This window comes from Coffea arabica, chromosome 4e (genome assembly GCF_036785885.1).
Source record: "Coffea arabica cultivar ET-39 chromosome 4e, Coffea Arabica ET-39 HiFi, whole genome shotgun sequence".
Taxonomy (NCBI): Eukaryota; Viridiplantae; Streptophyta; class Magnoliopsida; order Gentianales; family Rubiaceae; genus Coffea; species Coffea arabica.
The window spans coordinates 7,732,825-7,749,475 of record NC_092317.1 but is presented as its reverse complement, the minus strand read 5'-3'; the positions used below and the strand labels follow the sequence as shown (position 1 = coordinate 7,749,475).

At 35.0% G+C, this 16,651-nt stretch overlaps 1 protein-coding gene across 2 annotated transcripts; it reads left to right on the top strand.

Annotated features, from left to right (window-relative positions):
* The first annotated feature begins 5,722 nt into the window (after positions 1 to 5,722).
* On the top strand, positions 5,723 to 15,767 carry LOC113742259 (putative 3,4-dihydroxy-2-butanone kinase). Of its 2 annotated transcripts, XM_027270053.2 has the most exons (20): positions 5,725 to 6,030; positions 6,689 to 6,762; positions 6,891 to 6,954; positions 7,344 to 7,456; positions 7,566 to 7,613; positions 7,831 to 7,902; positions 8,017 to 8,106; positions 8,205 to 8,378; positions 9,350 to 9,433; positions 10,469 to 10,524; positions 11,516 to 11,646; positions 11,718 to 11,810; positions 11,992 to 12,056; positions 12,761 to 12,904; positions 12,984 to 13,027; positions 14,015 to 14,098; positions 14,224 to 14,297; positions 14,379 to 14,491; positions 14,558 to 14,653; positions 15,367 to 15,767. In XM_027270053.2, the coding sequence occupies exons 1-20, from the start codon at positions 5,991 to 5,993 to the stop codon at positions 15,490 to 15,492; spliced, it is 1,785 nt and encodes a 594-aa protein (XP_027125854.1). In that variant the 5' UTR covers positions 5,725 to 5,990; the 3' UTR covers positions 15,493 to 15,767. The 2 variants fall into 2 exon arrangements, 1 of the variants encoding a protein (XP_027125854.1); XR_003460817.2 differs by lacking the exon at positions 15,367 to 15,767 and having other exon boundaries at positions 5,723 to 6,030; positions 14,224 to 14,304.
* The last annotated feature ends 884 nt before the right edge of the window (positions 15,768 to 16,651 follow it).

Below are 16,651 nucleotides of genomic sequence, written 5' to 3'. Positions count from 1 at the left end.
TTCCGGATGTCAATAGACATATTTGATCTTCCAGATTACTCATTGCATCCTTCATCATCCCATTTCTCATTTGTGTCTCCTGTTGGAATTGATATGTATTAGTAGCTATTGATTCAACTATTTCTTCAAGAGACATACCTGACATAGATGATGATTCTTGAGACTCATACTGCTGAAAATTCATTGGCCCTGTCGTATAATTATAATTGGAGTTATCCCACCATCCTTGATCATACCCGTTTGGATTAGGGTTATACCACGTTTGAGACCAGGGTGAAAAATCTCCATAATTATTGAGTGGGGCACTCAAATTATCTTGATATTCGGGGCACATACCGGTTGAATGATCCCTGGCATAACAAATTTTACAGGTTGCAGCAGCCATTCTTTCTCTAATAGAGTTTAGTGCCTCTGAATATGCAAACTTAGCAAAAAAACAAGCCTCATTGCCTTCTCTGGAAACAAAATCCAATCTATCACCAAAATACGGAGTGTTAGAAACCATAAACTATATAAAAAAAATAAGAGAAAACTAAATAAAAAAAATAAAAACAAGATGAATTCAAAAAGAAACAAATTAATCTGGCACCAGTCCCCGGCAACGGCGCCAAAAATTGACAGGGTGTCGAACCTGTGCAATAATAAATACCTGCTTAAATAAAATATAATTTCTATAGATAGTGATAAGTAGAGTCGAATCCACAGGGATTGGGGATAATTTATTTCTTTTAGAGTCCGAAGTATGGGGGATTTTTTTGAAAATGAGAGTAACTAAATTACTTGGAATAAATTAAAATAAAATAAAATAATTACAACTTAATTAACTAATTATCACAATAAAAATAATAATGTACGAACTCTAGCCAAGAGACAACTTCGGAGATGGTTCACTTAATTCGATCACAGATGCAAGGATTATTCCAGTTATTATCTGATAAATTAGTTATAGTTGTCATATATGCGATAAACAACCAACTCTTCCTCAATTTGTCGATAGCCAAGGTACGACCGTTGACTATTTCTCTAATCAGGAAACAACCCTAGGTACGACCATAGAAGTTCAATTCCCTAATTGCATGAATAATTAGAAGAGCCTAATTCTAACCAATCAACACGCTACGAGGGTCTCTTTAAGTTAGCATGTCTATCTCCCTGACACAAACCCAATCATGTCAGTTGCCACCAGTTTAGAATAATTAAACAATTACGGATTTAACTACCCTAATTGGCTTCAGGTTATTGAATTAATCTAGAATCCGGGCCCTGGATAATCGAATAATAAAACAACCATATGAACATAAAGCAGAAGATAGACGAATACCAGAAAATAATAGGAAAGCTAAAATCGATTAGATCTCACAATTTAAGTCGAACCAAATCCTCCGTTGTTCTTGACTAGAAAAAATGAATTAGTTCATCTTCATGGAGGAAATCCCATGCAAAATTGCATGGGTAATTGCGGCCATTGTCACCGAAGTTGAGATCAGGAAAAACGATAGAGTAAAAAAACCCCCGGAAAAACTCCCCAATTCCCCCAAAGATAAAGCAGCGGCCCGTGGATAATTGCCTAACCAAAGGAAAAGAATTGTTTCCTAATCTAAAACAAATTGCCTCACTTCTCTCCGTGGTCCCGCCGGATAAGGAACAAGCAATAGCCAAAGCTCCCTACGTTTCTTTCCTTCCAAAGCTAAAATTGACTCAATGCTTTCCCGTGGTCCCCATGGATTGGGAGTCCAGGTACAACGAGGAAACTTTGCCAGATTCCTTGTATTTCCTTTTTCTCTTGGTGGCAGGACTCCTAGTCAGCCAAAAGGGAACTGGGAATCCGTTTCTTCTCAGCAACGTGGGCTAGGCTTGTGAAGTGTTTAGAAGTCTTCCATTTTATTTCAGAGAGTCCCTCCTTTTTGTACTTTTCTGCTCCACTCCCTGAAATTAGGTCCAATACCAAATATAAGTAAATATTAATAATTAGAGCAATATTTGACAAGGATAAAAGGGAAAATTAACAATAAAATTACTAATAATTAACACCCTATCATAGGAATTGAACAATTTAAGATTAATATAATTGCACTTTGGTTAACCTGCATAAAACAATAAATACTAGACATTGCAAAGTTGAGATAGTTAGTACGGTAAGAATCTCTCCTCACATCCTTAGATTTTGTAATAGACGTCGGCTTTCCCTTTTGTTTTTCCACTATGGCCGAACCACTCAAGAATTTTTCCTCACTCAATACTTTTGAAAGTTCACTTACTTTCTTTTGTTCACTCTCCTTGACTTTCACCTCAAGAACACTTTCAAGTTTTACCTCTACACTCTTATAACTACACTCAGTTTTCTCTTTCTCAAACTTTTGTTGTAGGAGGTGTTGATATGTCTCCCACACTCGACTAAATCCTTCATCTATGAATAATATATTTGCATGCTTAGTTATCGAATGAACCTCCTCCCTTCATCTTGAATATGCTAACTTTAAAGAGATAGGATTGGATTTTGAAATTAAATTGTGTAGAACCCCTCCTCTTGACATCCTTATTCATTATTAGGTCAAGGCGTCTATGAAAAGACTTGAAAGTTTCATGCAAAGTTTGTTTAACTTCACCCATCATATCTTCCATAGTACGATTAAATTAGTGTGAATTTTCTTTGGTATTCATCTTTAACCTGAAAAATGGTTAGTAAAAATAAAACAACGTAAAATTGCCTCACAACACACCCTCATGCGTATGCACTCATATTCATGTATCATTCAAGTGTTTGAGATGCTCTAAAAAGCTCACCAAGCAATTCTCTAAGTCATCGATATCCTTACTTGAAAAAAATCAGAAATTTCTCAAATAGTTCAATGACTTGTTGCCAACAACACACAAGGAAGTGACATATATGAATCTGGTTCACTTTGAGTTGAGATTTGAACACGAATTGGACTGACTTTGATGACTCAAAAGTACCAACTGATACGAACTGGACCCAATAAGAACCTGTTTTAAAGAACTAAGTTGATTAAGCAGTGGAAAGATCTTATTCGATCAAGTTATGGACATAATTGGATGGATTTTAATCCAATCAATGACCGCTTGAGATTGATTAGAATGATAAAATGACGCCACAATTCAACGTGATTTTGAATTGATAAGTCAATTGAAAAGTTAAGAATCCTCTCAAGTATTCCGGTTTTGATTTCTTGGACAAGAGACTTGTGTTTTGTCGAAATTTTCTTTGATTCATCATGTCTTATGAAAATCGTTTGGATTTAAGACTTATTTATAGCTTTTACAAAGGCTCAAAACCTAACTAAATTTGGAAACAATTAACTAGTTTCTAAATCCTAACTTGGCTAGAATTAGGAAACTAACTTGACTTAAGATTTAAATATGGTCAACATGACCTTAGCGTTTTAGTTAATGACTCAAGCTAACTCCAAATTAATACTAATTACTAACTAACACGCGACTGGAGTTTAACTTAGACAAATGACAATTTAACACTTATAAACTAAATAAACAACAAAACTTAGAGAGGGATCCGGTTTTGATGACTCCAATGGATGATGGGATAATGATTTGACGAACTCCAATGGATCAACTATTTGTATGATTTGAATATGAATCATTGAATCTTATGTTTGCATCATGGAGAGGGAGAAGATGGGGAGAGAGGAAAAAGCAAAAAAAAAAAAAAAACAAAGTTTCTACTGCTGCTTAGTTCCGACAGGGAGAGAGAGGTGGCGGGGGATTGCTATGAACCTGTCCATAATTGTACATGCATACAAACATGTATGTATATTTTGTTATATATGACATTAGCCACAACTTCTCACAACTTAGCCAAAACTGTTACAAGTTATGTATATACCACTAAGAATTAACAAGTGTACACTCAAGCTATACTATCGTGTATGGCAAAACTTGTTGCAAATTGTGAACATGTTTAGGGCTCTTAAATGCCTGTCTATCATTCTCGTGGCTACTGTCAATTGGCCAAAAAGAAGAATGGGGCAACAAATGACTATCATTAGCTTAGCCCTCTATAAATCCCTTGCTAGTACGTCCCAATCCCATGCACTTTCTCATTAGCCAGATCTGGAAGAGTGGAACCTGCTTTTTCTCATGGAAGAGTTTCCCTTTCGTAAAAATATTGGTTCAACACTTTTTCAATTTTAGTTACAAATATTTATGTATTTAACATAAATTAAATGATTCAAAATAAAATACCTATAAAAAGCCGATAATTTGTATATGTAATGGAGAAAAGCCATAAAGAATTAATAATTTATGAGCCATTTCTTTTCTTAAAAATATTTAATTTATATTAAATAGAAAACATACTGATTTCATTTTTGTAAGAATATTATTGTAACACTTTTTGAATTTACTTACAAACATTGATGTGTTAATCATAAATTAAATGTTTGAGAGTAAAATGGCCATAAAAAGTTGGTATTTTGAATAGGTAATACCCATTTGCCCATAAGTTATACCCCTTAAAATTTATTAATTGTTAATTGATTTGCAGTATTTTATCATTCCTTTACTCATACTACTTGCCATGTAGCACAAAGGGCAAATTTGGCACAAATTTCTCATCTCACTATTTAAAATAATATTTTAATGGCACTTTTTCTAGCCTGGACTGAATATGCAAAGAATCAGTAAGTTCAAGGGAGGTCAGTGCTATTTCTTAAACCACAGGGGAGATGAGTGCTAGTGTCAGAAACCTTGGGGAGGTTTCTGCAATTATCCCTACATTTTAATAGTATATGGGTAGAGATGGCAATGGGGGCGGGTGCCCGCGGGGGGCTCTCGGGGCGGGGGTTGGGGCGGGGGGTGGGGCGGGGGCGGGGGGGAATTTTTTCCCCCCGCTTAGAAACGGGGCGGGGGGCGGGGGAGTATACCCCCGCCCCATCCCCCGCCCCGCCCCCCGCAAAACAAAAAAAAATATAAAAAAATATATAATTATATATAACATGTAAGTTAATTAGTTATAAACTTATGATAATGATATTATTAGTTAGATATATTATATAATGTATGTTAGTTTATGTAATATAATTGATATTATCAATTATATGAATAATTCTACATGTTTACTAATAGAATTTATTAATTAGTTATACTAAATTTACTAATATATTTATACTAAATTTCTAATTACACTTAATAGAATAACACTTTTTTCTCAAAAAAAAGCACAAACACAATAATGAATTAGTGATTGCATTTGTACTAAAAGTGAAAACTTGACTATTTTAGTTATATTTATTTCATCATATTGGATTGTATTCAAATAACTTCTGTTTGATTGTTTTTATGAGTTTCAATTGTAAAATTACAATGAATAATAATTTGGTGATGCGTTGATATTTTAGTACTTGATTATTTATTAAAATTTAATTATAATAAAATTATATAATAAAATTGTATTAACCCCGCGGGGGCACCCGCGGGGGAAACGGGGCGGGGGCGGGGCGGGGCGGGGGAGCAGGAGGCGGGGGACGGGGCGGGGGACGGGGGGAACTAATAGGCAACGGGGCGGGGGACGGGGGAGGGGACCCCGCCCCAACCCCGCCCCGTTGCCATCCCTATATATGGGACTGAAATATTTTTATGTAATCCATATAATATTAAATTTTTAATCTTCTCAGCCGTCAATTTATCCGGTTCGGGTCCTACCCAAATAGAAAAAAAGAGTAAAAACTACTCGGAGCTAACTTCATCCTCGTTGAGTGCGCAATATAATAATTGAACTCTACTCAACTCTCCTCCTCGCTCCTCAGCCTCAGGTGGACTTCCTCCTCTGTATTCTAGAGAGAGAAAATACAAAAATCCCAAATTTCTGCAGAAAAAGAATTAGGGTTCTTATTTTGCTTTTTCTTTCTTCTGGAATTGATTAGTCTTGCGGGGGGAGTTAATGCGTTAGTGCTGCAAATTAACTGCTAAATTAACTCACATTTCCTCGAAGAAAAAAATTCAAATCATATCTTCAGATGGCTTTCCAGGGCAAGAAACTCATCAATGACCCAAACGGTAACGTGCATTTTATCCCTCACCTAATTTTTTATTTGATTTCTCTTTTTTTTTTTCTGATATTTAATCTGACGGTTTTTGACTTTTTTTTTTGAAGTATTATCTTGAATTAAGGTTTATTAATTGAATTTTGTGGATATCTACATTAATCATTCAATGCATTTTTTTGGTTCTATGGTCTGTTTGGTTTTTGTTAAGTTGTAAAAGTACCAGAAATAAGGTTGAAAAGTACACGAAATTGCATAAATTGCTGGATTATTATTTCATTTTGTTTTACTATGATCGTTTTCTTATTGGTTCAAACGAAGTACTCAGATCTCTGCTTTGCTGTTTTATCTTTTGCATTGCATTCTGATTGCTGGTAATTTAGGCGCGCAAGCAAGGTACAACTGCTGTTGCAGAAGGGTACTCCATTAAAACGTCGTACCTTGCGCTTTTTAGCGTTGTACACTTGGTGCTATTGTTATTTCTTTCTTTAATGTGGGAAATGACTACTTGAATCCATATTAGCGTGATGGCTTGGCTTGATTGAACAGTCAACTGAACATTTGAAAACAAAGGTCTATTTGAAAAGGAAAAAGGCAATCTTTTTCTCGTGGGTATATCCTGGAAATGATATTAAATAATGACACTTTCTTTTTTTGTTTTGATATTACAGATGTTGTTACTGAGTTTATTGAAGGTTTGGTGGAAACATATCCGGGTTTGCAGTATTTGGATGGTTTCCCTGAGGTAATGCTTTTCATTCTCATTGAACTACTTAGTTTTCCTCTGCTTTTAGTGTATCTGTTTGGAAACGAATATTCTTCCTTAGCCACGCGTCCCAAAGAATTTTACTAGACTAAACTTTTGATTGTCAGGTTAAAGTTGTGTTGAGAGCCGACATCTCAGGTTCAACACATGACAAAGTTGCAGTGATATCAGGTTGGTAGCAACTTGACTATGTGTTAGTTTTCGGCAAAATCTTGCTGATCCTTAACTTTTTATTACTAGCATATGGACAATGCATAGCACTCTAATTGTGAATTGGCAATATATAGGCATAATTAGTTGTCTCTCTTGATCTGATTTTGATTGACGAGGAAGAGTGAAATGGCTTATACTCTCTTTTCCAGTATTTACAGAATCAATACTTTGTTGGTCTTTTTACTTCAATTACTCCTTTTATAATAGTTAGTCACCTAGGAAATCTTAGTTGATTGGAAGATATGCTCAACAAATAAAGCTCTTTTGCAACAAAAATTAAGAAATCAGCTGTAATCTAGTACAACTTAAACTGGGCTTCTGAATCTTGAGAATTTTGTGATATACAGGAGGTGGAAGTGGACATGAGCCTGCTCATGCAGGATTTGTGGGAGAAGGGATGCTGACCGCAGCAATTTGTGGGGATGTTTTTGCCTCCCCACCTGTTGACTCCATTTTAGCTGTATGATATGCTCTTGCTGAGATGGAATAGAGAATATCTCTTTTATTACGTAATATTTGATATACTTCTTTTTTTTATTATTTAATTACCTGATTTTACTCATATATAGGGCATTCGAGCAGTGACTGGTCCAATGGGATGCCTCCTGATTGTTAAGGTATTGTTATTCTAAATTTTGGAAGGTTTCTGCCATGGTTGACTTTAGGCTAACTAGATTTTTAAGGTGGTTATGTTGACAATTGATAGTGTTTTTGGACAAAGACTAGAATAAGCTTCATGCGTCCTGAATACTTTGGATAATTTGAATTTTACTGAACTTTTCTAGCTGTGAATCTCCTGTAATTTCCTGATTGAAAAAATATTTGTCTTGACAGAATTATACTGGTGATAGATTGAACTTTGGCCTGGCAGCTGAGCAAGCAAAATCTGAAGGCTACAAAGTAGAGGTACATAATTATGTAAATTTCAACTCAAAGGTGTTTTTTTTCTATGGAAAACTGAAAAGTAGGTACTTAAGTTGTTACAGTATCCTTAAGTTCAAATCCTTTGTGTGTTTGCAGATGGTAATTGTTGGCGATGATTGTGCTTTACCTCCTCCTAGAGGAATAGCCGGACGAAGGGGTTTGGCTGGGACCATTTTTGTTCACAAGGTTGAGTGTAGTAGTATAGTTGGTTTCCTAAGTACCTTTTTTTTTCATTTTTCCTTTTTGATCTGTAAATCTTGCGTCCACTTCATTTCTTAATGAAGGTTGCTGGAGCTGCAGCAGCTTGTGGCCTGTCTCTTTCTGCTGTTGCTGCTGAAGCAAAACGTGCATCAGAATTGATTGGCACAATGGGTGTCGCGTTGTCTGTTTGCACGTTGCCAGGTCAAGTAACATCGGATCGTTTAGGCCATGGAAAAATGGAGCTTGGTCTTGGAATCGTAAGTTTATTCTACTATCAATGCTTTGCTTTATGTTGATTGATGTATGATCTTTTAAATGAATAGGTTGTTGTTTGTATGTCTTTTGGGTGTCGTATGTTCTCTCCATCTTATGATATAGAATATTGCAATTTACTGATCAAGATATCTAGTTTTCAATTCAAGGTGATATTTGGGGTTTCATATCTGTTCTCTTTAAAGATTTTCCATGAAAATCTTTAAAACACTCGTTTGGAATTTGGAATCATCATGGATATGTTTTACATCTCAGGATTTTAGGGACCCGCCAAATAATCCTGTTTAGGTTTAGATGGTCAGAGGGAGGTGTCAGATGTCGAGCCTTCGGATTTGGCTTTGTAAAGAATGCATGTTTGATTTGCTTTTTAAGATTTGATTGGCTATTTACCTTGTAAAGCTAATTGAGAAATGTAAATTGTTTCCTTTCAGGAAAATAAAACAAGCGTTCTGATGGAAATGGTTATTTTTTAAATGAACGGTTTAGACTTCCTGAATTTACTAACTTGAATTGCGGATATATAAATATATGCACATGTGTGTGTGCATGTTATTTTCTTCAGGTAACTGATGCTTTGAGCTGTAAAGTTAACCAGAATGCTTTGAGCTTATTTTGTTTGGCCTTTATATGCACAAGCTAATATTTTACGCTCATCATAGCTCTAGAGAGAGCCACTCATGTATAGGACGGTTACGCCATCAATTTATTTTGACTTGAAATGAATTGTTCTATTTGCTTGTTTTAATTTGTCCATTCTGCAACACATTTTCTAGAAAATGTTTGGCTGTTGTAGTTTTCATTTGTTATTAAAGAATACTTTCATTCTGCTAAATGATTAATAGACAAATTCAAAATAAAGTATTGCAATTGCATTATGGGGAATTTAAAGCAACCAAGTGTACCTCTATTCCCCTTTGTTTAATGTTGTTAAAGTTTACTTATAAATACTTTTCAGCATGGAGAACCAGGCGCTGCTGTAGCTGATCTTCAGCCTGTGGATGTGATAGTCTCTCATGTTCTGAAGCAGATATTGTCACTGGTATGTGACATCTATGATATTGATTTTTAAGTGCTGTAGCTTTCGTGCCATGCCATGGTAACAGAAAAGGTTCCGCAATTAGGGGTCTATTAAGTTTATGGAATGTGGTACATATTCTGTTTCTTTAAATTGTTGTTATACCGATTTTGGCTACAAGCCTACAATAATGTGAATGATTGTTATAGGTTTCCTGTTATGTGAATCTGTCATGGAGATTTGTGGAACTTACTACTGCTGTTGATCATAGAGCTGAGAGTAAAAGACATGAATTCTTCTAGGTGTTGTGCAACTGGATTTCTAATTAGTAATTTTGCATTTTGCATTTTCTTTAAATGCCAATTTAAAGCAGGTTTTGCATGCTTTATGCCTAATCTAGAAGGTGCACAAGTTATTTTTGAAGAGTATGTTTGCGACATAAAGGACTTACTTTAAAGATTTTTGCTTCATTTAACTGCTTTATACGGAGCAGATTTTGGTAAAAAAGAGGTATAAACATTGTTATGTCACTAAGAAGTGGACTGGAGGAAGAACAAAGTTCAAAGAGAGTGTTGGGGATGGGAGAATAATTCTAATATTCTCATTACTGATTCATTTACTCAACAAAATTTTTTTTCTTTCTATTCGGGGATGTAGCACTAATACCAAACTTAAGAATAATTGAAGAAATGCACTTCATAAAGGTTCTTTAAATAAACAAAGGTATTCTATGTTGTGAATTATGAATGGTAAAGACATCTTCCTTGATAAGTTGTACAATTTTTTTTTGTACTTCTTTTGTACTTTTTCCCTTAAATTTTGATCTTTGTCCTATCAATTCAGCTAATGCTTTTAGGTAATAGGGAAATTCTAACCAGATAATTATCTTGTTTGTTATTCAACAAGTTGTTGTATTATAAAGAGTTTTCCTGGTGTAAATGAAATTGCCTTTCCTTGTTATGCCAATTTAAGTATGTATTCTGTAGTGACAGTAGCTGTTCTATTTGCTATTCCTTTTATTTGAAACTATTTCTGATTGTCATACCAATATTACTGTAGGAGACCAACTATGTTCCTATTACACGGGGAAGTAGAGTAGTGCTGATGATTAATGGGTAAGATCCTTTCATTCTTGACACCCTTTGAAAAATTTTACACATATTTCTGTGTTCCCTTTTTTTTCCTGGGAAATTAGGGATATCCTGCTTATCTATGCTCAACTAGCATGAGAACAAGTTGAAAAAAGGTTATGATAATTAACTTGTCAATCACATACATCATTTGTTTGCTTTTTTGTTCATCTTCATTGTGGCTTTCTTATCATTTGATAGATTTGTAACTTAAAGTGCATTATCTTATTTTAAGTGATAAAAGAGTTCTAAAAGCATGAAAATGTCTGTTGTCTAAAATTTATAAAAGGTGCAACTCTTTAGGAAGTTCGTTTGATCAGATGAAGAGATGAAATAGAAAGCCTTGTTGGAAGACTAAAGTGTTTGAAGTTTAGAAACATAATCCCCTTCCTACATGGATCAGCATCTTTGCAAATTTCTCTACATGATTCTCTTCATTGTTGTTATGTCGTTCTAATGGCAAAAATTACTTGAAGAATTGTCAAGCACCAATATGTCATGCTTTAGAATGTCCTAGCCAATGAAGTCATGAAATTGTTTTAGGATGTATAGGCACTACTTTTATGTGATAGTTCCAAAGCAAGTCCTAGATTCTTTATTTGAAGCTTCTCTTTCCTAATCTACCCTTTCGATTTCAATTCTTTTCTTAATTATGGTTTCTGGATGGAGTGATTCAAGCATCTGATGCCAAATCTTCAATGCTTTTGTCTTGATCAACGTGAATTATCAATTGTAGGTTTTGTTCTCTAAACTGCAAGTCCAAGAGGGAGAAGTGACTATTGTCCAGACTATTATGAAAATATGTCGTTACCATGAAATTTTCTTTTGTCCTTTTCCAAAATGCAGTTGATTTGCATAGTTTCAGACAATTGGTAATTAGTCAATCTGTTTTGACCAACATTGTGTGTATTGCACCTTCCCCCTTGAACTTGTATATGTAGTTGTTTCTTGATCACTTTCTATCTTTAAATTGCAGTTTGGGAGGTACTCCTGTTATGGAATTGATGATTGCAACTGGGAAAGCGGTACCTAGGTTGCAGCTTGAACATGGACTGGCTGTTGAGAGGGTGTACACAGGCTCATTTATGACTTCTCTTGACATGGCTGGTTTGTTTATGTTGATAGATTTTCTGATTTACTGGATATGGCATCTTTTCTCACCTGTAAACTTTTGTCAGGATTTTCAATAACTGTGATGAAAGCAAATGAAGAAATTTTGAATCGCTTGGATGCACCAACTAAGGCTCCATGTTGGCCCGTTGGTGCTGATGGTTAGTATATGAACTTATTTCTTGACACTATACTTCTAAGAAATCTTTAAACTGAATCAGTGATGTGAGTCTGTTATATAAATGATTAAATTAACTATTCATATATCTACATTTACGAGCTAGGTACTACTTTGGATTGATCTGTTAACAATTTCACTGGAAAAATTCATGTGGTTTACAGGTAATCGTCCACCTGCCAAGATTCCTGTTCCCCTTCCACCATCACTTTCAACAAAGAGTGATGAGGTCTGTCCAATATTTTGTTCCCCAGTTTCTGCTATTGTGCTTGTTGTCTGCATAGTGGTAATTTCGTTCTTATATATGGGTTGCTATTTCTGAATGTAGAAAACGTATGATGGTTACTTCAACAACCTAGCACGAAAGAGTGTAACGTCAGTAAATGTTCTTCTAGAGCATTTGCTTTGTTTGGTATTGAATTCGCTTGATTTTATTGCATGTCTTTGTTGTGAGTTCTGATTTTATATAGTTTTTGATAGATTGACCACTTTAATTGCAAAAGTTTGTTAGACGGAAGAATTTTACTATCCTTTGATGAAACTTCTGTCAAAACAGAACCTTTTTAAGTCTTAGCCAAGTTGGCAATAGCCGACCTCCCTTTCTAGCTATGGTGCCCTGCTCCCGCTAAGCATAAGGTGCATGAACTACATTAGCAGCAAAAAAACAATACCATTTGTTTATCAAATATGAAGGTTTCCTGATCAGATTTCTAAGAGATTTCTACTTCTGGTAAATTAATGTCTGGCACTGCTTGTTGAAATTTTTGGCATGTACAGAATTTTACTACCTTTCAATATTGTTCACCAGGAAAACCTCCATTCTGTGTTGTTTCTTTCCTGATACACCAGAAGTTCTAAGAAGTTTAGAACAAGCAACCTTACAATGGTTTGGTATTATCCTAATGCTTTTTATCTGCTTTGTCCTTGCATCAGACATTGAGTCGGCCTGAACAGCTAAGCTCCCAGGGTTATCTTCTTGAGGTGGCTATTGAAGCAGGGGCAACAGCAGTTATCAATCTAAGTGACAGCTTAAACGAATGGGACAGCAAAGTGGGTGATGGAGACTGTGGTTCTACAGTAAGTGCCTTTCAACTATCTTTTCTTTTCTTATCTGAATGACTTAATGGCCTAAGAGGTCTTGTTGGAATATCCTCAGATGTTCAGAGGTGCAACCGCGATAATGGAAGACATGAAGAAGTAGTGAGTCTTCTATAGCTGTTCTCCCTCTCTGTGTTTTATACTTGTTATAAATGTGAGTACATGCTCCCAGAAAATGTTTGCCCTGGAGATGGTTGGGACTCTAGGTTCATAAGTAGATTGGTAAATATTGTAATTAAGATGCAGGGAATGTCAGAAATCTCATGCTTTCATTGGCCACTGGTGATTTAGGTGGTACAATAAATGGGAATAGAAGATGTCAGTTTTGATGGCTTTTGTGCTTGCACTTGCTCTTCTTTCTTAATTGTTTATCTTCCCGCTATATGGTCTCATATTTGGGCATTAAACCTCAAAAATATTTTCTGAAATTAGAAATTATCTGTAGGTCTTGATCTTATTGAGTAAAATGTATTTGGTGCTTCCATAAGACTAATGCATCTGATTCATCAACAGCTGCAAAATAGACTAACTTAGACACGTGTGGTTTTTTAACTGTTCCTCGCTGGGTTTTTAATATGATTAATTTCTGGTTTTGCTAAATTAAAGCTTAACTGGTAATTGTTTTCATCCTTTGTGTCTCAAGTGACCCTTTCTGTTTTGCTGTTCCTTTATGTTGCATTATTTTTTCTGGATGATGAATCAATAATCTCTGTTTTCTACGCTAATCTGCTCTTCAGTGTCCCTGTTCTTCTCCTTAAACATAGGCTTTCAGCACTGCAAACTACATTCTAGTTTTGAAATCTGCAACTAGGAGATTGTACAATTCATTCTGAATTACCCTTCCACAGTGACAAGATAATCATACTTAAAGTAAATGGAAGAGGAAAAAGAAAACCATACAGTAAACACATAGTTTTATGGAAGTTATACACGACTGACCTGTCACCCTCCCTTTGTAACAACAGAAAACCACCTTAAATTGTTCTTAGTGGTGTTCCCTCTTCTTCTTCTTTCTTGTATGACTGGAATAATTCCTTGTCAAATTCCTCAGTTGTTTTTGTTTACTTATTTATTTGCTATTTGTTTCAGTTATCCGCTGAATGACCCTGCTGAAACAGTTAATGAAATTGGATCTTCTATCAGAAGAGTGATGGGAGGAACAAGTGGAATCTTGTATGTTATACTTCCTCTCTTCGAGAACCTCTTGTTAATCAATATCTTGTAAATTTTGTTCACAAGTAATGGTTTAAGTGGACTCAAATTACAGAGCTAATGTTGTCTGCCAATCTGTTTGGCAGATATGATATATTCTGTAAGGCAGCTTACGCACAGTTGAAAGCAAAGGGCAAGTCGGTTATAACGCCAATGCATTGTGAGATGTCTCTGATGCAGTAACCTCTGAACTCTCATTTGTTTGCTTTAGAAATTTTGCTTAATGATTTTTGTGGTTCAGGGGCTGGAGCTCTTGAAGCTGCTATTGCTGCAGTTAGTAAGTATGGAGGAGCAAATGCTGGTTATCGCACAATGTTGGATGCACTTATTCCAGCATCATCAGTACTTAAAGAGGTTGTTATTTGCTGTTGCTATACTTTTCTTTTAGTTTTGGCCTATAAACACTTGTCTCATTTACAGAGGTTAGCTGCCGGGGACAATCCGGTGGATGCATTTGTTCTTTCTGCTGAAGCAGCAACTGCAGGAGCTGTCTCAACTAAGGACATGCAAGCTCAGGTGATATTCTTTCTACTCCTATAAGATGAGTTTTTGGGATGAGTTGTGTTCTATGGTTTGATGCACGTGTAGTTTATTTTCTACTGACATTTAGTCTGTTACACGATAGCTACAGCAATTAGAAAACTACGAGATATAAAGAAGTTGAGTTGGTCTTTTATCTTGTATCTTAGTTTATATAGAATTGGATCTGAGTAAATCAAAATGTTTAGGTTGCCAACTTTGCACAGATTGTTTGGTATAATTTCTCTGCTAAAGGAACAAGCATGCTGGAGTCTTTTGGCATTTACATTTCTTTGGTCGGAATTTTTGACTATTACAAAGTGAACCAAAACGGAAATTGCAAAGATAAAATATTAATTTCCTAAATTTGCAAATCCTATGGGTACTTGCACTTCAAAATGTACTTTCTACTGGGAACGAAAGACTACAGTTTGATCGAGGTTGTTAGTTGCTTGAATTTCTCATGGCGTATTCAAGAACTTATCTATCTAGGTAAACAACATTTGTTGTTCAACTAACAAAGATGAAGAAATATTTCCAAGTTCTTTCTTCCCTTTTCACATTCATTTTTGTCAATCTCATCTAGGTTTGCTGCACCACAATGTTTCATTTGTTTCTTGCTGTATCATGCACCTTTTACTTGTAGTTGCCTTCTAACCGCATCCTTTAGTCGTTTCAGTGTATGACCCTCCAATTGTTTTCTCTTTTAGGCTGGTCGGTCGACTTATGTCTCTGCAGATAATCTTGCGTCAGTCCCGGATCCAGGTGCAATGGCTGCAGCTTCTTGGTATGCTGCAGCTGCCGCAGCTGCAAAGAGCAAGAGCCAGGCGTCATAATCGCCTCCTTCCAGCTATTAACCATTTTTTGCTTTGGGCTTTGTTTTTGGTAACCAAGCAAAATTTTGGTCAGATAACTTTACATTGCTCTTAACAAATTAACCTTCCGCTTATGCTGTACCATACATGCATAAAGCTGTGACAGGCAATACTCGACCGTGTAATATGATGAGAAATCAGAGATGTAGAATGCAACATTAAGGTGTAGAGCACATTTTGTGACTTTCATTGTGACAATCACATTATTATTATATAATTTGATAGATTAGGAAAAATGGGACGATTTGTATGGCTGTTTTTTGATGTTTGCTTCTCTGCTTTTATTCTTCCTTTTGAATAATTGAAAGGACGAAATAAACTATGGCTTGTCTGAGCCCAACTAATAACCTAAATCCAGTGGAGGTTAATAATAAATATGAATATGTTTTTTGAAATGACAAATTATTGTATCTCAGCCGCTGCACGAAGTCTACCAAACTAATGTGCTGCCTGGCAATTGGATAGGTTTTGGATGAGTTAATATTGAGTTTTCACTTAAATGAATTGTATTCAACTCGTTCAATTTTATATTGGATCATGTCAAACCCACCCATGATTCAAATATAACTAAACATATTAATTAATACATAAACTCTTTTACATACATTCACACATATATAAACACATTTTCACATGCATAAATATATTTTTACAAACTAACACACTTTCACACACACAAATACACACTGGCTTCAACTCGTTAAAAATACATCATAAATAGAATAATAATCTATATTGCTTGTATTGTGAATTTTAAATAATAAATTGTACATTTAAATAGATTAGCTAAAAAATTTTGTTTACTTTATACTTTTTAATACTACTAATTGATTGAAACTTATTTTTATAACAACTTATCTAACACTTTTACTATTCATATCTGCTTTATTGTAAGTTCTAATATTCAATATTTTTAAATTATTGAATGCTAGATTATATTATACTTGAAAATGTAATTAAGAGGCATATAATTTGTTGTATTATAATATTGATGAGGAATTATTAACAATAAAATAAAACAAGTTAGAGAAAAATAAAAAAAAATGCAATTAGATCAAATTTAAACTCTATTCTAGATATACGAAAATATTAACAAACAGAAACAAGTAGCTATCAAATA

Coding starts and splice junctions, on each gene's coding strand:
- LOC113742259 (XM_027270053.2), top strand. CDS start 5,991: ATGGCTTTCCAGGGCAAGAAACTCATCAATGACCCAAACG. Junction 8,379..9,349: donor TGGAGCTTGGTCTTGGAATC/GTAAGTTTATTC, acceptor AATACTTTTCAG/CATGGAGAACCAGGCGCTGC. Junction 10,525..11,515: donor GTAGTGCTGATGATTAATGG/GTAAGATCCTTT, acceptor TTTAAATTGCAG/TTTGGGAGGTACTCCTGTTA.